This window comes from Silurus meridionalis, chromosome 5 (genome assembly GCF_014805685.1).
Source record: "Silurus meridionalis isolate SWU-2019-XX chromosome 5, ASM1480568v1, whole genome shotgun sequence".
NCBI lineage: Eukaryota > Metazoa > Chordata > Actinopteri > Siluriformes > Siluridae > Silurus > Silurus meridionalis.
Window position 1 is genome coordinate 23340628 of NC_060888.1, and position 25804 is coordinate 23366431.

General features: G+C 39.6%; 1 protein-coding gene across 1 annotated transcript in view; it reads left to right on the forward strand.

Annotated features, from left to right (window-relative positions):
- znrf1 (zinc and ring finger 1) overlaps nucleotides 1-22175 on the forward strand; it is a 50035-nt gene extending 27860 nt beyond the window's left edge. Inside the window, exons 2-5 of the mRNA XM_046849325.1 lie at nucleotides 11129-11224; nucleotides 19242-19347; nucleotides 20479-20567; nucleotides 20688-22175. Of these exons, the coding sequence (XP_046705281.1) occupies nucleotides 11129-11224; nucleotides 19242-19347; nucleotides 20479-20536 (260 nt within the window). The 3' untranslated portion in view covers nucleotides 20537-20567; nucleotides 20688-22175. The remainder of the gene's footprint in view (nucleotides 1-11128; nucleotides 11225-19241; nucleotides 19348-20478; nucleotides 20568-20687) is intronic.
- Nucleotides 22176-25804: the final 3629 nt, after the last annotated feature.

A 25804-nucleotide genomic window follows, 5' to 3' on the forward strand; every position in this document is an offset into this window, starting at 1 on the left:
TAGTAAATTTACCCCTTTTCAAAGAAACGAACAGGTTGAATACCTATGGTAGGTTTATTTTAACAGATAAAGAAAGAATATATAAAAAATCCAGAATTTCTTTTAATTATTATATATAAATTAATTTGTATTCGATTGAGTGAAATAAGTAATTGATCCCCTACCAACCAGCAGAATTTCTGACTCCCACAGACCCAAATTGGTTCTGTCTCTTTAAGAAAGAACTCCTAATATCAACTTATGTGTATAAAAGGCACCGTTCAAATACAAATTAATTTATAACCTTTCTTTATTTCTTTTTTTTTTTTTAATGGATTTTATTTTTATATTCTGTCTCTCTCTGTTAAAATAAACCCACCCTAAAAATTCTAGACTACTCATTTCTTTGTAAGGGGGTAAACCCACAAAATCAGCACGGGATTGAATTATTATTCCCCTCTGTATTTAGTGTAAATAAGGTCTCTATTTGAGTTTGTTTTCCTCTTCAGAAAAGACAGTGCCCCAGCCCTCAGCATTGTGTGAGACCTTCACATCATTGCTCCACATCACCAGCATGAGTAAATAATTGATGATGGTATTATTGAATATGTTGCTTGTTAATTGTGGTTGCCAGCTCCACAAATTCTGAGCTTGGATTCCTGGAAATCTGATTAACTGATACAAATAGCAAAGCTGGGAGTATCATTTACGTTTGTGGCAATTGGCAGATACACTTATCCTGAGCAACTTATAGTTATCTCCTGTTTATACAAGTGGGGTTAAAGGGCTCAGCAGTGGCATCTTTGTGGTGCAGGGAGTTGAACTCACGACCTTCCATCACATCCACATAGCTACCAGTTAGCTACCATTCTCTGGAAAAAAGAGAGGAGAATCGCCTTTTATTTTGTAACTTCCAAACATTGTTGCTAGTGATTTAAGCTTTCTAGAGGAAAGAGCTGAAAAAATAAATCAAGCTAGTCACTGTTCTGTGTCAGAATATCTTTGGTTTACTTTAAATTACTTTTTTTTTTTACATTTATTCATTAGCTAATGAAAGATGTACAAAAACCCAAAGCTTTCTTGAACGCTGGCTCGCTTCATGTTTGTATTTAACATTTTTTAGTTTTTGTAGCTGAGCTAGTGCTCAGACTAGACAATCCTTGTTTAAATTTGGCAGTGCAGTCTATTGGAGTTATTCGATTAGCCACAACACGGAGTTTGAATCTAATATATCAGGGATGGTAAGATTCCCCCATTTGCATCGGCGTAATGGTTAACGAACGATTTGAAAAAGTTTGAAAGTTGCCATTTGTATCACAGTGCATTGTTTTTAGCATATTTGCATTAGTAAAAAACGATTAATTTATATATAATTATTTAGTAGATGCGCTATACTTTTTATTATTTAGAAAGTGACCAATAATTTGTAACCAATATTAGATATGTATTATTTCTTCTCGTTAAACTGTTTCTCAAGCGCGTTCTCTCAGCACCACTGCTGCTACGTGAACGTGGCGTGTCACAACACTACGGGGACCAAGGCGTGTCCTGAGAGTCGCATAGAATACAGATTAACATGGCAGAGGTAGAGCTGCGTCTTTCTTGAGACAGAACAGGAAACATGCATTAGAAGTCAGAACTGAAGCAAATAAATTAAAGCGAACAATTTGTACCCTATTGAATTGAGTAGCACTGTAATTTTTCCATTGCATCGTATTGGGTTGAAGCCCATAGTGCGATCCGATTTTAGATTTGATTCAACAGTGTCGTAACGGGTTAATTGCATCAAATCGGTAGCTGCTTCATATGTATCTTTAATATATCATATTATTGGCTGTGCAACGAGATGCGAAACACGCCTCAGTTATAGGGATACACATCAATAATATATATCATTGTAGTGACTTTTAGAGGCCTGAACTTTTTTAAGAGAAAAACTACTTGGAGTGTATCATAAAAATAATGGCTAAATAATGTTAGAAACTTTATTTTATATAACATGAATGAAAGCGTCCATTTATCTAATTGTATGTTTTAATTTTGTTCATAAGGCTATATAACTAGGCATAGGTTTGTTTAAAACTTGTATGATTGTTACAGTGTGTTCATGGTTAAGCTCTTGCATAGGAAGGTATATTCGCCCCTGTGGTATAAACATTATAACTCATAGATGGTGCTTGGCCCCCTTCGCTACCTGCAGCTGTATTTCACTCTTTGCATCTCTTAGCATTGGACATTTTCTGGCCCCCCACCCCTCCGTAATCCTAGTGAACATTTCACCACGGCAAGATCAAAACAAAGCTCACACTCCAAGCCCACAATGCATCTGCCTTGTGCTAACAAGAATCGTCTTTCACAGAGTCTAAGTGTCTACACGCTGTACTGTGTACATGATTAAATATTAATACTGATATTTTCAAAGAGAATATGATCCTGCACTCTTATCCAGCTGACCGGGTCTGGTCAGTAGGGATCACACTTGTGCGTAGGAGCAGCGTAAGATGGTCATTCGAGGTCATTTACTAATGAGTTTATGTCTAATTAGTTGATTAACATGTGCGTGTTGCGTTAAGGCCTTCCTACGGTTGCTCAGTGCCCTGCGTCACACACTTCGGAATCATGAGATTGTCTTCGCTGAGAAGGGCACGAGGAACGCTCCGTTTTAACTTGTCTGAAATGAGAAAGCTTAGAAACTAACATTGTTTTATTTGTCGTCCAATCGGGACAGACTTAAAAAATTAATAATTTATGAGAGCGTGAAAACCCGACTCAAATCTTCCGCTTACTTCACCAGAGAACGTGAATATTTGATCTCAGATTATTTTTACAAATGTTACTGTTTGTTCTCTTGCATTGTGTTTCTTTCTTTCTGTCTCCCTGGTTGTTTTACTTTTGTTTGAGACAGATAACAAACATCTATCGTGCTAACCTGACAGGATATCTGAGGACACGTTTACTTTGATTACATTTACTGCTAAGCTTTACTGCTAACACTACTTTCTGGCTAATCTAAGATAACCTGACACGATAATTTTTTTAGCTGTTCTATTTGAAATATTCATGTTAATAAATGCGAAGTTTCACTGCTCATGCAACAATCATTCAAGGGATTTATAAGTAATATTTGCATTAGCTGGTTTAGATAAGTTAGCTTTATCTAAGTATGTGGATGTATGAGTGCTGTGCCTCATAGAAAGAACCTATTTGGGCAATAAAATGTTTTTCTTCTTTTAACAAGGGCATTTTTAGGAGCGAAATGTGCAACTTTCCATATTGTAAGGACTCTACTGCTATCATTGGGTTATGTTAGCTAGGTCACTGCTATGACAGGATTTCTGAGGGGATTTTATAGTCGTATTTGCAGCTTGTTGAATGAGAAGACTTTTTACACAGGTCTTTGTCTAAATCTGCCCTTCTATTGCGCAACTTTCAAGCCACAGAATGATTTTTTTTTTTTTGTTGTCTTCTCATGGATTTTGATTACTTTTGTTTCTTCTAGTGTTGCTCATTATCCTCAGAAATTGTCTCTTATTTATTATGTCCCACAACTTTCTCTATCAACTTCTCTACTGTCAAGTAGTCAGTATGTCATTCTGTTTTTCACTGAATGCACTTTTCTTTTTCCTTTTTCCAGCAACAGTTAGAAAGCAACCACCAACATCCAATTATTCAGGACAAGGATGCCTCTCTTATTTGTCTTATTTGTTTTCGACTTGGCATGAGTTTTTGTGTTGTCAAGTTCACTTGAGACGAATTGCTAAATGCCAGATCTGTTATTGTTTATAGACTCCACTGAAATCAGTTACATTACTTTCAATAATTAGAAGGTAACACCTTCCTAAAAGAAAAAGACCGTAACCCTGTTATTATATAAATAAAAAAAAAAAAAAAATTCCGCTTTAACTCGTGCATCCAAATTTTGCAAGCTTAAAGTTATACGAACTTGATTATTAAGCGTAAAATTAATCTTTACTGGAAGCAAAATGGTTCTTACGTCCATTACCTCTTGAAGTGAATTGGCTTTATGTAACCTTCAACAAATATTTGTTTCACTTCAGAAATTTTATCCTTCAAGTGTCTGTTTCATGAATTATCAGTTTTTTTGTTAATGTTTTCTCATGCTTTTCTCTCATAGTATTAATACACTTTCTGTCTTTTGTTGCGTCCTTAAAGAGCCGCTGAAAATAGCAGCCGGGGCGAAAGTGGGTCACTGGTTGGGGAGGAGCAGGAGACGGGAGTGTGTGTGTGTGTGTGTGTGTGTGTGTGTGTGTGTGTGTGTGTGTGTGTGTGTGTGTGTGTGTGTGTGTGTGTGTGTGTAAGAAGCAGGCCGGAGGTTTGGGGGTAAAGGAGGGCTGCATGGAGATTTGATCCCATTCTCAAGGCTTTTTAGCAAACTTAACACTGCATACGTCTGTAACAAATTTATTAATCGCTTCTCCCAAAGGCCGTCTCTGCTTCTGGTGCTTTACAGACAGTGATGTAATAATAATATCGATCGTGCCTCGTTCTCTCACCTAGAAAGAAAATTAAATGAATGAATAAAGACTGTCCCATGTGTGGCTCAAGGGCATGCAGTAGGATGGAGAAATTGAGCACAAAACATTTCCTGTTTGACAAAATCTGGTTTTATTTGGTGTCTGTGTCATTGCTTTTGCTAAAACACACATGCATATTTTATCCCCTGATATTAATTAAGATAATCATTTGAGTAATTTATTCAAAAATATTGAAATTATTAGTAAAAATTTAGATTAGTAAAAATTATTTCTGTTCAAAATGGATGTGGACGCAATTCACATTTCGTTGCATAGTCAATGATACATTAAAGATACATATGAAGCAGCTAAAGATACTATTCATTCTGACAGTTTTAACAGGGGGGCAAAGACTTTTTCACACAGGGCCATGTAGTTTTTCCTTCACTTAAACTAGGAGACCTGTTTTCAGCAAAACAATCTTTCTGTGCACAAATCCAGCTCCATGAAGGTATGGTGTACATGGGTTGGAGTAGAAGATCTTAAGTGGCCTGCTGTAGAGATCTGATCTCAACCCTAGTGAACACCTTTGGGATGAATTGGAACACTGACTGCACCTCATACCTCCTCCCCTCACCTACATCAGTACCTGACTAACTGACTAAGGCCCTTGTGGCTGGATGAGCACAAATCTTCAATGCCACACTCCAAAATTTAATGGAACAACTTCCCAGAAGGTTATTATAAAAGCAAAATAGGGACTATTTTGGAATTGGATGTTCAAAAAGCTTTTTTACATATACTTTATATAGTGAAGTTTCTTCTTCTTCTTTTTTCGGCTTCTCCCATTAGGGGTCGCCACAGCGGATCATCTGTCTCCATACTACTTTGTCCTCTACATCTGCCTCTTTCAGACCAACTACCTGCATGTCTACCCTCACCACATCCATAAACCTCCTCCTTGGTCTTCCTCTTTTCCTCCTTACTGGTGGCCTTATCCTCAGCATTCTTCTACTGATTTACCCCATGTCCCTCCCCCACGTGTCCAAACCATCTCTTCTCCCTCACTTTGTCTCCAAAACGTCCTACATGCGCTGTCCCTCTAATAAACTCATTTCTAATCCTGTCCATCGTGGTCACTCCCAATGAAAAATTTAACACCTCCAGCTCCACCTCCTGTCTTTTACTCAATGCCGCTGTCTAGTGAAGTTTATTAATGGTGAAATAATTTATAGAATTGTTGCGTCTTAAACTGCATTTGTTTTTTGTAGTGGTATCTACATTTGAAATCATGGTGCGTTGTAACTTTATCTTCACTAGAATTTGCATAACGTTTGCTTGGGTAAACAAAAGAGGACCAGTAGAAGGGTTTCCTCAAGGTCAGACCTATCGTTATGGGGATATTTGTTTATTATAAAAGCTTAAAGCCATCACTCAAACACACACACACACACACACACACACACACACACACACACACACACACACACCGAGTACTCCAAATCCATTGTTCACATTCCCATATGGTTTTTAGGCTGAGACCAATGAGATTAATGCATTCCCTCAAAACTGCTTAGTCATGCTGAGTGAAAAGTGTGTGTGTGTTGTGTATGTGAGTTTGTGAGCGAAAGAGAGAGAGAGAGAGAGAGAGAGAGACACAAAGAGAGAACAACACTACTGTCGTTTTGCTAAAGGAGGACATGTGGGATGCTTCAAATTAAATAACGAGCCTTTATAGACGGCTCTCATTACATTGGGCCAAGCGACGATAATAAACCGCATACTTCCATACGAAGCGTAAATTAGATCAATATTAGATTGTTATTATTGCGTTAATATTGTGTTGTATTTAGAGGCATATTGCGCAAGATTATCGTTGTGCGCTTTGGTGTTTGGTTAATTCACACTTTGAGGGTTGAGCCTTCCCTTTCCTTTTTCCTGCCACTGTCTTTCCACTTTTCTCATTCTCGCTACTAAAACGGTCCCTGATGTGTCGTATACCTCGGCTTCGAGTCGTCCTGAGCGAAAGAGAAAATTGAAATATCGGTCATAACGGTTTTGTATATTATTTTTTATTGTAATGATATTCACATGCACCGATCATAATAGCGTTGTGGTTTGCTGAGTTGTGTGTGTGTGTGTGTGTGTGTGTGTGTCAGAGGGTCAGTGTGTCCCATAGCGGGTCAGTGGGCAATGTGAGAGCCATTAGGCATGTCTGGATGTTTGTCTGTGGGTGACCTAGCGCTGTGTGTGTGTGTGTGGGTGGTGCAGAGGAGTGCAGTGAAGGCTGGCACAGTTTAGATTACGTGTGTGAATGACTCTGTAAAACACTTCCCCTCCAGCTCTGTCGCTGATGCCATGCTAGTGTGTGTGTGTGTGTTGGTTTTTCCACACCTTATTCAGTCCTAGAAAACACATAGCACTAAGACGGGGGAAGTGGTTGCTCAGTGGTTAAGGCTCGGAAGGTCGGTGGTTTAAGCCCCAGTGTCTTCAAGCTGCCACTCTTGGGGCTCTTTAGCAAGGCCCTTAACCCTCTGTGCTATAAGGAAAGTTGTATCATGGCTGACCCTGAGCTCTGACCCCAGCTTCCTATAAGCTGGGATATATGCCAAGATCTCTGTGAGATCGATAGAGTATTCTTAAATAAATAAATCAATAAATAAATAAATAGATTAATAAATATGCAGGTTGTAGACTATTTAGATGTCACAATGATATCAATGATGATATGTATTGATTAATAAAGAGGGCGGAGCTAATCTTGTAGGTCAATCTGCATAAGCTTCAGTTTAAGCGCATTAATTCCTCTCTGAGTTTTTTAAATTTTATTATTACAACTATATCGTCAATATACAACAGTCTCAAAGGATTAGCAACATTGTAAGATAAGTCGTTCTAATGGTTTAATGGGTTATAGTTATTAAAATTGTGATGCAATGTTAAAGTAATAAAGTCTAAAATGCTTAATGATCAGGCAAACTGGAACACACTTTTAACACAACTATAATTCTGTTTGATTTTATTTGTCTTTATTTTTAAATCATTTATACCAAAGCACTGTTGAATTAAATTCAGGATTCCGATTGGTCAGAGAGTTTTTTTTTTTGTAAAATCAGCACTTCAAAAAGTTACAGGTTTCAAGTAACAGAAACCGTGCTCGTCACATCACAACAGCGCGCTGTTGATAATTTTCTGCAAGTCCACCAAATCTTTTTCATTTCTCAGTTAAAAGTCGTGCATGCCTCATGTATTCGTATACCGTCAGAGATTATTGTTAGATCTCATGAGCGAGTGTGAGCATGTTTTTAGGATTTATATGGAATTCTCTCTGTGACCATCAATTGAGATGAGAGCTGTGAGCTGGAGGGGTGCTGGTCAGTTTTTGTTTTTGTAGGCGAGCATCAGTGTTTTAAATCTGATGCATGCAGCTACAGGAAGCCATTAGAAGTCAAGTTTATTTCTATAGTGCTTTTCACAACAGACATTGTCTCAAAGCAGCTTTACAAAAATCAACAGTTAAGGTGAATCTTGTGCATTTATCCCTGATGAGCAGCCGTGGCGACTGTGGCAAGGAAAAACTCCCTTAGATGTTATGAGGAAGAAACCTTGTGAGGAACCAGACTCAAAAAGGGAACCCATCATCATTTGGGAAGGAGCGGGGTGATGTGACCGAATTTGGGACGGTTGCAAAACAAGTCATGCAGCTGCATTCTGGATCAGGTGCAGAGGTCAAACTACTTTCAGAGGCAGATCTGCCAGGACCGAGTTGCAGTTTTGAGAAAACGAAGGACTGAACAAACACCCGAATATCGTATGTGGACAGAAGTGCACAAATTCTCCTGTTGTTGTAAAGAAGTTGTTGACATGAGCGTATTAGAATCGTAAGGTTAGAAGTAAAGGACAGTTTATTGTTAATGGCTACTGTAAGGTTGCTTGCAATGTCTGAAAGAGAGATCTAGGGCTTTGAAGAGATTAGATGTTTTGCTTATTATAGCTATATAAAACCTTAATTCGGGGTATTTATGTATATAAGTGTACTTCAAAAATGCAAAAGCCACATATTGAGATGAACTATTTTTAATTTAGATATTGTAAAGCTCATAGTAGCTGCTTGTTTGGGAGCGCATGGGGGATTTCTCCTTTAAACAAATTCACTCATGCTGGGTTGTTTCTTTCTGTAAAAAAAGATATAACCACCTGAAATATATAATGAATTCAATTTTGTATAATAATGAAATGATTATATGCATAAATTAAATATACAAACCTTAAAAACAAGCATTCGAACGTAGTGAAACGGCAGTAAATCACGTTTAAAAACATAAGTTACTGTAAAAGAGAAATGCTCTAAAAAGAGAAACACAGCACGCTAACAGGCTCGATTTAAAAAATAAAAATAAAAAGAAGAAGGATAAAATACGTATTGGTGTACAAAGGCATAGGGACAATCCACATGATCTTACTTCCACACCCACTTACTTGTAAACAGAGCCAGATTTAAACTTGTAAGTCAAGTCAAGTTTATTTCTATAGCGCTTTTCACAACAGACATTGTCTCAAAGCAGCTTTACAGAAATCAACAGTCAAGGTGAACGGTGTGTATTTATCCCTGATGAGCAGCCATGGCGACTGTGACAAGGAAAAACTACCTTAGATGTTATAAGGAAGAAACCTTGAGAGGAACCAGACTCAAAAGGGCAACCCATCCTCATTTGGTTGACATCAAGAGTTTGATCATAAATCTTTCAACAATACAGAACACTGGAGAGTGAAAACTAACATGAGTGCTGGAGTATAAGATTATAAGTAAATGTTCTTTCTACAGTCTTTGGTATAAAAGTAGGAGCTACTGAGCTCAACATTTGTGATCGTCACAGATCCAGCATCAGCTTCTTCATGCCAGAGCCTTTAAACACTTCAGGAGGTCCAATGTCAAACTCCACACATGCAGTGGGATCCAATTGGCACTGGTACGTCTCTAGATGGTTCAGGATGTTTGCGAGTTGTAACCTGGTAAATAGAATACATAAAGCCTTATAATGCATGGCATAACCTTAGATGTGTTCATTACCTAATATGCATTCATTCTGTACAATTCCAGTGCAAGATGTTTAACCTTAGCGTCGAACATGTAAGCTGTCCTCACCACATCTCTATCTGAACCTTCCACGTTCTCAATCGAAATGAGATTTATTTTGTACTCTCTCGCCTTATATAATATGAATAAGCAGTAGTGAGCGAAGCACTGAGGTTGAATTAAAAAGCTTTTATTTGTGTCAGTAAGCTAAAAGCTTTCCCAGCATGAGGGTTTGAGGACGGAGCGTGCCGGGGCCGCAGTGTGCAAGACTTCTTATTTCCGCCTAAAATTCTGCGAAAGAATAAAAGGAGTCGTTTTTTTGGAATGCTGCTATGCACATGTAAATGTTGTGAAGAGAAACTCTCAGCAAAACCTTATAGAAATATACGACCAAATTAAATTGCTTCAGCACGACAGAGACACAAATACGGCGTGCAGCCGCTCTTGACTTCACGACCGCCGGGGTGTTGAGAGGTCTGATGTACAGTTGACATATTTGAACACCTGTTGTACATTTGACACACTTAATCTACTCAAATACGTCACTCAGGCACCTGTCATTGAGATGAGACGTTACAGGCACGTTAACCTAGTTCAGCAGTAAACGTGGCATGTTGAAAGTCTAAAAACTCGCTAATTAAGTGCCACTCTGATTAGTTTAGAAAACATTTGCTTTATTGTAAATTGTTCTTTTTTTTTCCCCCCAAAAAAACCCCCCCAGATGTCGATTTTGTGCCTTTGGATTTGATTTCCTGTGCAGGCTGAGAAAAGGTTGGATGTGTTATTGACTGCGAGGCTCAGTGGCGTCCTGTTAAAGTAGTAAAAACGATCCTCGAACGAGCAACTCGGCTAGAAATGAAAAGTCCAGGCTCCTATGTGTAGATGCCGTAGTCAAGAGAGCATATTGGACCCCGCTTTCTAGGTGGAAGACATGTTAATACTCTCCCCCCTGGTCAGTCAGTTTGCAGGCATCTGTGAGCTCATGTATGAGCAAGTTAGCACTTGTTCAGCCGTCCTGTGACACCGCATGAGCAGCAGCTTGAAAACATCATGGCCTTCACAGCCTTCACTTTATGGTAGCAGCCCTGATGCAGCAAGCTAGTGGGTGGGAATTGGGCAAATGAAGATCCACCATTTTTTAGATGTTTATCTGTGGGATGTTGTTATATCCAGTTAAGGGAAGCTTCTTGCTTGACCAGGTGACATCATGAATGAAATTAACTAAATGACTTTTTTTTTCCATTTCTTCATATTGATAAATGAAAAAACACCCCAGTGGGTTGGTTGATTGCCAAATGAGCCATAGATGTAAATGAGCTTGTCAATGTGTTCCGTGTGATGGACTTGATGCAACGTCTGAACCATGGATCCAGTTAATGCCCTCACACTGTGGACTGTCTTTTAAATTACAGAATGTATATAAAAAATGTTATTAGTGTAATTACTCATGCAGCCCTTATTAACTCTTAACACAAACCATAAATTCTGGCTAAATTGTGTGCTTTTGGATTCCGCTTTCTGATTGGCTGTGCAGTTTGATTGACAGCCTCTCCTGTCCAGCGTCTGACTTTTACACACTCCTGTCTGTGTCTTTCAGGCTTCAAGTGTCCTGTATGCTCCAAGTCGGTGGCATCCAATGAAATGGAGGTTCACTTCATCATGTGTCTCAGTAAGCCCCGCCTTTCCTACAACGGTAAGCCCCGCCTCTCAAGCACCTCACGTGCTGGCCGCTCGCCGCATCTCTGTTCACCCAGCTTTCTATTTTAGTCATCTGTTAATGATGTCTCTCTTTCTGTCTCCCTTATGTGACTCATTGATAAGAACCTGTGTCTTTAAACTTGACCCCCAGTCTTCGTCCCCACCGTTCCCTGTCTCTCTCTGTCTCACTCTTTGTGGTTTATTCTCTTAAATTCTTCGGTGTGTGTTATGATTAAAAAAATGATTGTCTAACAGTTTACTATGTTCTATAATATCAGATTTTGCAAAGTCTGTTTGATTTATAGGATTAAAAAAAGAAAAGTTCAAAAGGGACAGTTTTATTAGGGAGCCATGCTTATGAACAGGAAATTGTCACCAACACAAGGACAACCGTCTATACTGAGGGCCATAACTGTATTTTAAACTCATGACCCCACCAGAATGCCAGCAAGTCACTGGCCAGGGTCTAGTTTACATTCTGTCTTCGTGTCAGACATCAAAGGCATCACATCTATCAAGCCTATACGTTTAACTACAAAATGTTCGATCCTTGAAGCAGCTGATTTGCTTCTGTTTTTCAACTAAATCTTCTGTGCATGAAAAAAAAAAATGTTGGTGCATTAATAAAACGATTCTCTCTCCGTCAGTGTTTATAGTGCGGCAGGTGGCAAGATTTCAAATGACGATAGCGTCACGAAAAAGCATGTATCATGTCAACGTATATACTACATAAAACCTGTAGTTTTGCATGTCATCAATATTTCTGCTGACGAGATATAATTATTATTGACACTTCCTTCCCCCATTTCTCTTTTCATCTTCCTCTCTCTCTATTCCGCCTTTCAATTCCTCAATTTCTTTTTCAGTCCACTGAATACTTTTTCTTTTGGTTTTTGTGGTGCGATAGAAATACTTAAAACTCTACTGTGGTTAAATAATAAGCCCACAGTCTGCTTCATCTGCAATTATTTTATCCCCCAATGTTGATTTTAGTGCCAGTAACCTGTTATGTGTATAATGGCTGAAGCGGAGGCAAAGCCCAAGAGTGTGCATGGCAAGAAAAGTGCTTCGGGTCAGATCTGTAGACGGTACCACAGGGAGCAGATTTCAGGTTGAGGATGTTTTTTTTTGCAAATCAAATTCAATTGTATGTTGGTCAGGGATGTGTTACAGCAGCCTAGCGTAACCAGATTTGAAGTGTATGAATAAGCTATTTTGTCATCACGTACAATACTAGACATGAAATATGAATCAGGACGTGGAAAAAGCTATGAATCTGGAATGGTTTCGGAATTTCTAATCACTGAGTGACTGGTGTGGTTGGCTGGAGCTAGATAAGCAGATATGGGAAATATGCAGCACTGTTTCTAGGTATGGGCAAACTGGGTAGCAATTAGCTTGTGGAGTGCCAATGAGCAACCCCTGCTTTGATGCCCCTCGCTTATTTAAATTATTTACCTGTTTGTCTGCTGAAGTTTAATATACAGTATATAGTTACACAATTGAATTCAGGCAATTTTGCAATAATTATTAAATGTGTTGACATGTTTGTATGGAAGGTTGCAAATGATTTGATGGTATTATTGGGGGTATGGGTTAGGGTTAGGGTTAGGATAACCATAAATCTGCATTAAGTGTGTTAATGACAAAAGACAATCCTAATCCTGACTTTTGAACATCAAGTCCGAGCACTTACGACGTCTTCGGATGTGGCAGCAAGACAATGTTTCTGTGCACTATGCCAGCGCTATGAAGATATGCTTTGTATGGGTTGGAGTGGAAGATCTTGATTGCGCTACTATAGAGCTCTGACCTCATCCCTATTAAACACCTTTAGGATGAAACAGAACGCTGTTTGCACCCCAGGTCTCCTCACCCTACTTTATTAAAAACCCTTGTGGCTGAATGAGCACAAATCTCCACAAGAATACTCTGAAATCTAGTGGAACATCTTCCCAGAGGAGTAAATGTTATTATTAACCACAAATGGGGACTAAATGTGAAAAAAATCATCACATTCCAATCTAGCACCGCAGCTATCGATTATTTTTGTAATCAGATATTCCTTCGATTTACCGAGTAATGTGATAAGATGTGCTTTTTGTTCATTAAAGAGCAATACTAAATATACAAAAAAATAAAAGACGGGTCTCTTAAAATAAAAACAAGTCATTTGTTTCCTCTTTAGAAACAATAAAGTTTTTATTGCTAAAATTGCATACAAGAACATCTGTAAATACAAATATATCAGTCATAAATAACAATATAAAAATTAATTCTTTCTTTAGGTTTTAGTTTGAAATGACCCCAAATTTTGGAAACTCTTATGTCATTTTCTTTCATTCTGCAGCGTCTTCTGTTTAACCTGTCCAGAGCGTGCCATCGGGTGGTGCGTCAGTAACAATGGTCCGTGGGGAAACACTGCCCCTGTGTAGTTAAATTGACTAAATGAAAAATTATTCGTCTCTACTCTTTCTCATATTCAAATTACTCGAGGAATGTTTTTTCTCCTATTCCAGCCTAATGGTCAGGTGTCCACAACCTTTTTTCCATATAGTGTATCTAGTTTTATTCGCTTATGCTAAAGGCCAAGTTGTATAGCTTTCTTCACAAGTGGACCAATTTTGTACCAGTGATTGATCACCAAAGAGCAGGTCACCCTCAGGAAAATAAACATGTCAGAGATCCACCTGAGAAAGTTACTGCTTACGCTAGGCAGCTTTGCTCACTACGGCTGAATCTGACGAGCAAGCAAAATGGCTAGATATATTGTGTGATCTGCAAGCTTGGATACGCTGAAGCTTTAGATGGATGGATATGATTTTAGGCTTGATATAAAGTCTGCAGAACATCGACAGCTGCCCTTTAAGGACAAATCACTGTTTACTTTCCTGGAAGGTGTTGGAAATCATGACAGGCTGAATGTGCAGCATTAATTTTCCTTTAAAATGACTATATTGTGATCAAATGTTACAGATACAGTGCAGGATATACTTTGCAGCTTTTTAACACCAGTCAATAGAAAACCCCTTTAAAGCCGTGTGTGTGTGTGTGTGTGTGTGTGTGTGTGTTTCACAGTACAGGCTTTATTGATGATGATGATGATGATGGAATGAAGCAGGTCTTAACACGCTGTGTATCTGGGGCCTTTGCTCTGTTCCTGTCAGCTCCATCACACAAACACTTTCCAGTAACTTCACAAATGCCCTACATTTGTTCATTTACAACAAGTACAGACACACCAGCAAATTCCCACTTCTTTTTTATGCTGCTACGTAAAGCGAGAAATTTTACTAGAAATGACGGGAATAAGTGAAACCCTGCGATGTTCGTTAACATCACGCAAATTCGTACAAGCGAATCACCAACCAGCTGTAGCTTCCATCAAAAGATGGAGATGAAGTCAACTCTCAGGCTTCGTGCATGACCGGACGATCGCATATAAAGCAGATGTTTTAATATAAACACACATCTGTGGTCGACTTTCACAGCTGTTACAGAGGTTACCAATTGAAGGCTTTTTTTTTCCTCAATGCTGTTTAAAACACTATATACAGTATCTTACAAAAGTGAGTATCTCTCACATTTTAGCCATGTAGTCAATGTGCAGCTCGTACAGCAGTATAGTTTACAGTCCTATGAAAATAACTCAACATACATCCATTACTGTCAAAATAGCTGGCAACAAAAGTAAATACACCCTAAGTGATAACAGCTGTATGTTGTGTAACCATACAAAGCCACATGACCTTTTCATCATGTTCATGTTTTTGTTTGCTTGACAGGACCATACACATTTGTGCATCTTGTATTGAGGCAGTAATAATGGATGGATGGTTGGATGGATTTATGTTCAACGTGGCACCTCATGCAAAGACTCTGAAGATTTGAGGATTAGAATTGTTGCCCTCCACAAAGATGCCAAGGCTATAAAAAGATCGGAAACACCCTGAAACTGAGTTACAGTACAGTGGCCAAGGTCAGGGCCCTCAGATGTTTTCTGGAGGGTCCATCAAAGAAGTCGAGTCCTTGTGATGTGCTTCAGGTGCAGAAGCTGCTTCAAAAAACAGATGCGTGAGTGCTCCCAGCATTGCCTTAGAGGTTGCAGAAGCGGAAGGTCTCCTTGTCAGTGCTCAGACCGTTTGCATTGCCATCATCCCAGAAGGAAGCCTCTTCTGAAGCTAACTCACAAAAAGGCCTGCTAAAGAAAACTTGTCCAAGAGTATTAATTACTGGAACCATGTCCTGTGGTCTGATGAGACTAAGACAAACTTGTTTGGCTCAGATGGTGTCCTGCACCCAAAGGTGAGGAGTACAAAGAAAATTGTGTCTTGCCTACAAGCATGGTGGTGGTAGCATCATGGTCTGGGGCTGCATGAGTGCTGCTGGTACTGGGGAGCTGCGGTTTATTGAGAGAAACATGGATTCCAACTCTGTATTACCCCTGGCCATTGTTAGCGTAACTCGGATTCAGGGTGTTACCTATCTTCTTATAGCCTTGTCCATCTTTGTGGAACAACAATTCTTATTCAATTCAATAGATTTGTATTTGTATAGCACTTTGGACATTGGCTTAAAGCAGCTGATGATGTGGTAAGAAAGAATGAATAGAGGCGACGGTGGCAAGGAAAAAGTCCCCGAGATGGCATAAGGATGAAACCTTAAGAGGAACCCCTCCACATCCGAGTGACACCAAATGTCAATTTATTACAGATAAACGATGTTGAGGTGGGAAGTGATCGTGATCAAATGCAAATTGTAGTCATTGTAGCAAACTGTTGACAAGCACAGTCCAAATCCATCCTCAAAGCTCCTGGGTTACTCGATAATATCATGGATCCCCAGTCTGTTGATGTGAATCCATCCCCAGCTGCACAGAGTGGCCTCCAATCGAAGAGAACACCATCCAGAGCCAGGTGGGGACGAAGCAGGCAGATCAGAGGAGAGGCGTGAGGTTCCATATTGAACATCCAGTGGTCAGTATGAGAGAATTGTACTCAAAGCACCAAATTTTACCTGCTCTAATACAAGATGGTCCTGACAAGCAGACGTAACCATGAACATGATGAATAGAACATGTGGCTTTGCATGTTTACACGACGTACAGCTGTTATTACTTGCGACATGAACAGTGAAGCATAATATAGGACTGCGTCTGAACGGTTATTTCTGCTTGTTGTCATGGTTACAAAGTGTGACGGATGTTTATTGGAACTGATTACATTTTCGACCTATAATAGACGAGTCCAAAATGTTTAATGGCTCTCTGTGGCTCACTATCCCTCTCATAATCAATATATCTGTCTGTCTTTTATTTCATTTTTTATCTCCCTACTCTTTCTCTGTCTCTCTTTTTTTTTGTCTTTATATCTCTATCTCTCTCTCTCTTTCTATCTGAATCTCAAGCAGTCTATTCCCTTTCTGTTTGCCTTCTCTTAATCTGTTTACTCTGTTTCTGCCCATTTCTATCTATTTCTCACCTCTTTCCTCCTTTCTCTGAGTCTGTACTCTTGTGGGGTCTAGGGTTGGGGCGCACAGCGTGATTAAAGGCACGGGGTGGTGGATGGGAGTGTATTTGGTATATGAGTGATGAGAATGGAAACACAAACTCTCTCTCTCTCTCTCTCTCGCTCTCTCTCTCTCTCTAGTGTCTCTCTCTCTCTCTCTCTCTCTTTCTCTCTCTCTCTCTCTCTCTCTAGTGTCTCTCTCTCTCTCTCTCTCTCTTCTCTCTCTCTCTCTCTCTCTCTCTAGTTCTCTCTCTCTCTCTCTCTCTCTCTCTAGTTTCTCTCTCTCTCTCTCTCTCTCTCTCTCTAGTTTCTCTTTACACTCCAGGAGCTAAATGTAAATTCTATTTATAAGGGGTATGGTGCACTAGTCAGCTTTCCTCTGCTTTTCAGTGTGTGTATATATATACACACACACACACACACACACACACTCACAAAGACACAGTTTTGTGTGAGTCAATCACTCCTGGGCTTAAAACTGTAACAAAAATAATTACTCTTGTAAAACTCTAATGTTGTTACTACCAAAACAACAGCATGCAGAAGGAAGTCCATCAGGATCGGACTGCTGTTTACCGGTCTGTTCTTCATTACACCCTTCCTGACACTCATATCCAGGAAAGGAAATACAGAAGGCTAACAAAGGACTGAAACACACACATGCACCTTTTCTCTCTTTCTAGCACAAGTCACATTGTGTGTCAATAATTTGACCTCTGTTTTTTTTTTTCTGGGGTTACAGTGGAGGATTTTTCTGGAACGAATCAGTTCCTTTATTTACTAATCTGCATAAAATGTGAGAAAATCCCTATTCGGATGATTGGTGGCTCTGTGCTGCTTGTCTACACAGAAAATAACTGTTGCTTGCTCATTTAAAGTCTAGCTGTTATTGTCTTTAACAGTCTGTAGCTTTCTCGCTCTCCATCTGTCTCCTGCCCCCCTTCACCTCAACTGGCTATAAATCTCTCACTCGTATGTCTCACTCATGCATGTCTCTTTCCTGCATCTCTCATTCAAGTGTCTCTCACTCCTCCTACATGTCTCTCTCATACATCTCCCATTAATATCCTCACTCATGCGTCTCTCACGCATACATTTATCACTAATACTCTCATGCATGCATCTCACTAATGCTCCTGCAGATTCTCTCCTGTTTTTTAGTCTCTGGTAATTTTAGAAGGCTGTGCTGATAGCATTTACTGTTAGCTAGTGGCTTAACTTCCGAATATAGAATTCCTCTAGGCTGCATTAGCTATAACCCTGTCTGTCAATACACACACACACACACACACACACAGCCATGCAGGTGTTTCCAAGGGAAGTGGCTAATCTTAAAAAAGACTGTGTGGTACGTGGTGTGGGTTGTTGTATATTTCCTTGCTTTGCAAAAAATGTTTATCTGTAGCAATGGAGACGGCGTCTGTGTGTGTGTGTGTGTGTGTGTGTGTGTGTGTGTGTGTGTGTGTTCGCGTGCGTGCGTACACGCCTGTCCTCAGATATCAGCTCAGAGCAAAAGAATTTCAGGTTTCAACATGCATCTGAGGGCAAGTGCTTGTTCTCTTCACTTCACAGGTGACTATAAGAATACAGGGTTGCTCTCCAAACTGCCCCCTGTTGTCAGTAGAATGTCACTTCAGCTCTGTTACTCACTCGTTCACTCACTCTCACACACACTCTCACTTAGACACACACACACACACACTGCATTTTAGAGGGTTTTACAGATACCAATAGCTAGGTAGGATCGTACTTGCTGATAATTGATTAATCAACTGACTAACAGATTTTTTTAAATGGATATTAAACAAAAAAAAACAAACAAAAATATACTACATATAAAATAGTATTGAACTTTATTAGACAAATAAAAAAAAAATGCTGAATCATGAAATTGTGCAAAATAAATGTGAAAATATTAATTATATAATAAATATTGAGAAAAAAAATCATGAATTTAAACTAAAACAAAAAATTAATAATAAAAATACACGATTTGAATAAACAGCACATGGCGTCAGTAATTCGCCTCTAGAGGCCGCTCTCGTACTGTATAACGCAACCCAGAAAAACTATCGGTATGGATTTTTGCCATAGTTTCAGCAACACCGATGAATCAGTCAACCTGCACTGCATTTCATCCCAGTACTGGTGATCTTGATGAAACTGACTTATTATGATGTGTGTAATTAGAGGGCAGAGGCTGCTGTGGTAACCTTCTGCTAACCTTTTTCCACTGGTCACTGATCCGGTCAGCTGTGTATGCTTTCAGCTGGAAAAAGGCCTCAGGGTGTGGGCATGTGGCGTCGATCTGATTTGGCCTTTTGCAGTAATGGACATGAGTCTTTATCACAGATTGCAGCCTGCAGGAATTTATTCAGTAGTTCCTCTTGGATCGGTCAGGACTGGGTGAAGAATAACACTGTATGCTACGCAGACATGTTTGCTACAGCTCATTTTATCTACCACACTGTATGTAACTAAGAGTTATGCATTGTGTGTGTGTAGAAGACGTGCTGGCAAGAGATGCAGGAGAGTGTGTGATCTGTCTGGAGGAGCTGCAACAGGGAGACACCATCGCCAGACTGCCGTGCCTCTGCATCTATCACAAAAGGTAAAGACAAGCATGAATCACTAATCCCTGTGCAGTTTCTCCTCTCTGGCTCTGTGAACTGTTTTCCTTTTGTTCTTTATTTTATTTAATTTTTTTTCCCATTATTTATTCATTCTTTTGTAGTGTCTCTTCTTTTTAGCTACATTTACCTCAGGGGCAGTTATAGACTCTAGCAACATGTTGTTGCTGACTCTCATCCTCCTCACCCTCATCCTAACCCCCTTCCCATTGTTTCTCTCTTCTCCACACTCCTGGTCTCCCTCTCTTCTTAGCTAGGTTGGATCATCCCTGCCGAAAACAATTAATCAACCGATAGTTTTTTTTTTATGGATACCGGATAAAAACAAACATAACAGTCCATGTAAAATAGTACTGAACTTTATTACAAAAATAAAAAAGTACAAAATCATGAAAATGTGCTAATGAAGTAAATATAGTATAAGTATATTCATTAGAATATATAATTAAATAATGAATACATTATAAATATAATATAGCGCACTCCGTGCAGCACGCGGTCTCGTTGTTTAAACAAACAGCACATGGCGTCAGTGATTCACCTCTAGAGGCCGCTCTCGTAACGTCAGCGGACCGGAAGCTGGAAAAAATGATCGGTATGTATTTTTGCCGATAGTTGATAGTTTCAGGAAAGTCGATTAATTGGCCAACCTCTACTTATTTATCTCCTCAATCTAGAGGTATTCCTCTCCCTTCTAATCCTCCCTATTATCGTCATTTTGTTTGTCATACTCACCCTCTTCCTCACTCTCCTCATCATCCTCATCTTCACCCTTTTGGTCATCCTTATGATTCTTCTGATTGTGTTCCTCACCTTCACTATCCTCATCATCCTTAGCCTCCTGGTCATCCTCACTCTATTCCTCATCCTCACCTTCTTCATCCCCCCACAGTCTTCATCTTCACTCTCTTCCTCGCCCTCCTTGTCATCCTCATCATTCGTCACTCTTATGAATGATACACACATTGTACAGTGAAAAAGATTTATAATCAATCTTATATTCTTTCTCTTCTTATTGTTCCTCTTCTTTTTCTTGTAGTAAAATTAAGCATTTTCATGAAAGGAGAGTGTGTGTGTAACTTCAGTGTTAACCAGCGTGTGTGTGTGTGTAGCTGTATAGACACGTGGTTTGAGATCAACCGCTCCTGCCCAGAACATCCTTCTGACTGACCTCCATTTCCTCTTACTACTGCTGAGCAAGGTGATTTTTTAGGAAAACTCACAGATCAGTACATTACACATCATTAACACTAATAGACAACATGTAACTTCATATTCTCTCACTCCCTCTGTCTCTCTCCTTTCTCTCTCTCTTTCTCAGGGCACTTTATGGACCTACACCTGGCTATCTGGACACTGATAAAACAATCAGTCCTATTTATTCGATCAGATTGGATCAAACCTGCGGCGGCAGCAACACGGAAAACCAAAAAAGAAGAACAGAACACACCATCGAGTGTTACTTATCACACGTGTCCCATCATCCCCTTGCCTGCTATACTAGCTAGCGACTGTGCTACCCGTTACCTGCCCCTCATTTTAGAGACCGACGCTGGATCTTTGTCCCCCAGGAGTCTCGGGTCTTCGGGGTTGCCCCGTGTTCTTCTGGCGTACCTGTCCAACAAGAAGCTGGACAAAGGGCTCACAGTTGGAGGAGGGGGGTGGGGCCAAACGGAACCAATCAGATGGCCAATTTTGGAATATGCCAATTAGATGGTCGTTGCTTGTACTTTGTGTTGTCCTTATTTGGAGATGGGGGCGGGGTTAGGTATAGCGGGATACTGGATTATGGGGTTGGAATTCATGTGGGTGAGTGTGTGTGTGTTCTGTGCACCAAAGCAAGGTATGTGTGTGTGTGTGTGTGTGTGTGTGTGTGTGGGTATGAAGTCTACAAATTGCTGTGCTGTGAACAGTCTGGTGTGTGTGTGTGTGTGTGTGTGTGTGTGTGTGTGTGTGTGTGTGTGTGTGTGTGAGAGAGAGGGGGGCATCAGCCCTGGGAATTGAAATTTTCCCATTACATCGGCCCAATCTTTTTATTTGCATTTTAATTTACAATGTCACTTCAATTCCCCCATAAGGGGGTGTGTGTGTGTGTGTGTGTGTGTGTGTGTGTGTGTGTGTGTGTGTGTGTGAGTGCTTGTACACATCTGGAAAGCTGCTTAACGTCTGAATGTGGAACCACAGACAGACTGGTGTGAAACTGTTGCGAGATACGATCTTCCTCTACCCTTTGTGTTCTTTACAATCCTGTGAGAAAACTCGCACAAAATAAAAAGAAACTCTTGAAGCTCCAGGATGCCTCTGCTGTATAAAGAACATCTGCTTTTAGAAAATGTGAGAATTGTAAGAAGAAGAAAAAAATATCCGCAAAGGAAATACGATGGATGGAAATACCCTGAAAAAGACTAAAGGGAAAAAGGCGGGGCCATGCGAACTGACCAATCACATGGCAGTCCTGCTCCCGCTGTTGTGTTAAGGTGGCTGTTGCTTGTACTTCATGTTATCTTCATTGGGAAATGGAGGTGTGGGGTGTGGGGGTGAGAATGGAAATGATCGCAAAGCGAATCGGAAGCAGGAAACGCCACTTGGTGACGTTGGAACGCCGCTAAGGGACACTTTCGTTTCCTGCTTTCCTTCATTTCATGTTTTTATTTTTTATTTTTATGGTGATACATTTCTGAAGATGTGAATGGACGCCTGTTTTTAGGATGTTAAACTTAAATGTCTGATGACTTTGATGTGCAGTCTGTGGGCTGAGTAAAACTGATAATGATCAATATAATAAAAAAAATACAAAATATTAGACTTATTAGATTAAACTAGAGTTGTTTCTCTCTATCATCATATTAGTATCATGTGCATCTCAATATGGTTTAGGTTTGACTAATAACCTCCCGGATGTGCAGACGGTCCAAATGGAGACACGTCCAGACCTACGTGAGATGAGATTGACTTCAAAGTGTGATTAGTTGTAAAGAAATTTGGGGTTGTATGGTAACTGAAGATTGCCATCCTGAACGAAGAGACAAAAATGAGAGTAAATAGGCCAAAGCATCAAGCCAGTGAGTCACTCTCTCTTTCTCTAAAGAGAAAACGACAGTTTTTGCTTTGGAGCGTTTTCTCAGAGCAGAAACGAAATTCTAAAAACTACTAGTCCAACATCATTGAGTCACTTGTGCACATCATAAAAGCTATTTCTCGTTGCACTAAACAAACTGCGAATGCTTTAAAACATTCACTACTCGATTGTGTAAAATGTTTCTGCTTTTTGCTACAATATTAATTGTTGGTCATGTTGATCAAAATACAGTTGGTCCCCGAGTCACGGTGGTTCAACTTCGATTTTACGATGACGTGAGCGATACGACAAAATTGTAAAAAATATTACAAATTTAGTGCAACAGGCAGCAGCCTAGGATACGTTGGAGGTGCAGCTGGGATGAGCGTATCTCTCGCCCTGTGAGATTCCCGACTCTCGCTAGCGGTCGACAGTAAAGTTTGTGTGTATTCTTTTTTCTGTTTCGAACAGCAATTTCAGTGATAAAAGCATGTCTTCCAAACGCCATGTATGTCTACTGCTGGTAGTGGAAAAAGCCACAAGTTTAGAGCAGAAAATGAAAATTATAAATGAGCATGAAGCAGGAAAGCTGTCGCAGTCATAGCACCATCTTCGACTCATCTTTGACTTACGACAGGGTCGTCATAACGTATCTCCATGGTAAGTAGAGGACTACCTGGATATTATACTGGTTCTCACCTAAAGAGTCTTGCACCCAAAACATCTAGGCGTCAGTTCATTGCATAATTTGTTGAATGCAAAATGCTTGAACCAGTCGTCATCATATGTCAAGCTTAAATCTCAATTAAACTTTGAAACAAAAAAATGTAATTGCTGGATTAGGCAGATGAATTTGAAATGTCACTGATGAAGCAGAGTGAACAGCATCAAGCTCAATCAAAGATCAACTAGTTCTCTGAAATAGTCCAAAAGTGCATCTTGCATATGGCAAGAGACAGAGCAAAACACAGACTTCTCAAAATCAACCAGGAATCGAACAAACTCTAGTACAGTACAGTAAAGTCAGAATCCTGTCTGTTTTCTTGCTATCAATATCCCACATACAGTAATGTGTACATTTGTGCTGTTCAAATTCATAGATGCCACACAGCAGAAATTCAGCCTTGTGCATTTTCAATCATTGTAACCCAAACTGTAGTTTACATCGTGAAAAACCGTGTGCACTCATCAATACGACTAAATATTTTGGCAATTTTGTTGGTTAACAAGGACAAAATGGACTTGTTATTCTGATGTCAATGAGCTGTTTATTGACACACACACTTACATTTGAGAGATGAACTAAGGATTTTGAAAAAAAAGTACAGGCTTTTACAAGAAATCCAATGTATTGTGTTGTTTGTACACATTGTTTTGAGAAATGCACTTACTGGTTTGCAAATATTAAGAATGATCCGAAAAATGTGCCAAAGCAACTGAGAAAATCGAATATGCATTCAGCATTTTCCCGATGGAACTGTAGAAAAATCATGCATACATGTTTTAATCTCCATTAATCTCTACGTCTCATTTTTTTACCAATACATTAAATCCACCTCAGGCAAATGTGAAGAGTTTAAAATGTGGTACAAGTTTAAATATCAGTGTGTTATTTTTAAAAATGATTACAGATCCTTTATGTTCTGTAAATCCTCCAAGGATCGGACTGTCTAGCACATCCCAAAGATATTCGTTCGGTTTCGAGATCTGGTCATTTTGAAGGCCAAGTTAACGCCTGGAACTCTTTGCCATGTTCCTCAAACTAGTCCTGAACAATCTTTGCAGTGTAGCAAAGGACTATTATCATGTTCAACCAGGTCAGTGCCATTAGGGAGTTCTGCCTTTCCAAATGAAAGGCAGAATCTAAGGTTTTCCAGCAGAACATCCCACGGCTTGCCTTCCTCCCATAGTGCCTTCCAGGTAAGTGACACACAGCCATCTGTGAGATTCAGCAGACCAGGTCACCTTCTTCCACTGCTACACTGCCCAGTTCTGTGGTGTACAGGCATCAGCATAGGCACACCTCTGACACCTTTCTATCAGAGCCAGTGTTAGATGAAGTACACAAACCATGTAGTTAGAGATTAGAGATTAGAGATACACTATGGTAAAATATTACCGCAGTAAAAGTTTCCCTTTAAACCTTCACTTGAGTAAAAGAACAAAAGTATTTGCCTTCAAATGTACTTAAGTATCCAAAGTACTATGCTTTATTATGGCTATAATGCTCCTGTTATCATTTCCATCACAAGACGCTTTGCTTAATCAACTCAATTTATGTGAAAAGTCTCTAATGTGTCTCTTGGTACACCAATCTATTAATAGAATGATACAAACACTGATATCTATTGAAATTATCATAAACTCAAAAACTACTTAAAACAACGCCGCAAATAAGACCACGGGGGTTGTGGCGAGTTCGAGTCACTCGTTTCTTTCGTCATGTTCTGCTTGCTGTTGGACTGATGCTGAACTGTATGTTGGTGATATGTAGATACCAACCGACAATCAAAACAAGTTAAACGCAGAGTGCACGCTCTACCCTGATTGGTGGATTGCTGCGTACTTGAGCAGGTTTTTATTCCACTCATAAATAAAAAAGGAATGACTGATTTGGCAAAATGTATTTGAGTAACATATTTGGCTCTGAAATGTAGTGAAGTTCAAGTATTCCCAAATGAAAATGTTTCAATAAAGAACAGATACACAAAAGGGCTTCGGAACTCACGGCTCGGAAAATTTGCGGGTTCTCATTTGGAACCTAACTAAGAGCAAGTTGTGGATTAGCTTACAATTTGCGGGAATCCGCAGCGGGACAGAATGTTTGGGAAAGTTAGGAATAACATTGTTTAATGTTTTCACTAACAAATTTCATAAACATTTTTAAAACACATTATTGTATTAAAGTGACAATGTCTAGATTAATTCAGTAAGGTACCACAGAGGTGCGTCCAAAATCCGCAAATTTACGTTCTAAGACCCCTGTGAGTTCAGGGGGACCACTGTACTTAAATGTAATTCGATACTGTACTTTTGTTTTTCACCAAATTGTGCTTGAGTAGCTCTTCTGTTAGTTTGAACTAGAGCTAGTTTTCACTCCCAACACACATTAACGAGCCCTGGGTGTCCAAATTGTCTCCATGTTGTCCTCCCTTGGAACACATTTGGTATTTACTAACCACGCATTCTGGGAAATACCAGATAAAACCCCCAGAGCTGCTGTTTTTGAGATGTAGAACCCAGACACAAAACTAAACAAAAATATTTTTTGAGTGTCCTATCTGGAAAGTAGTAAGAAGACTGCTGCCTTCCTTTATCTTGAACAAATTAAGTAGGAAGCTAGTTTCACAACAACAACAACAACAACAACAACAAAAAGA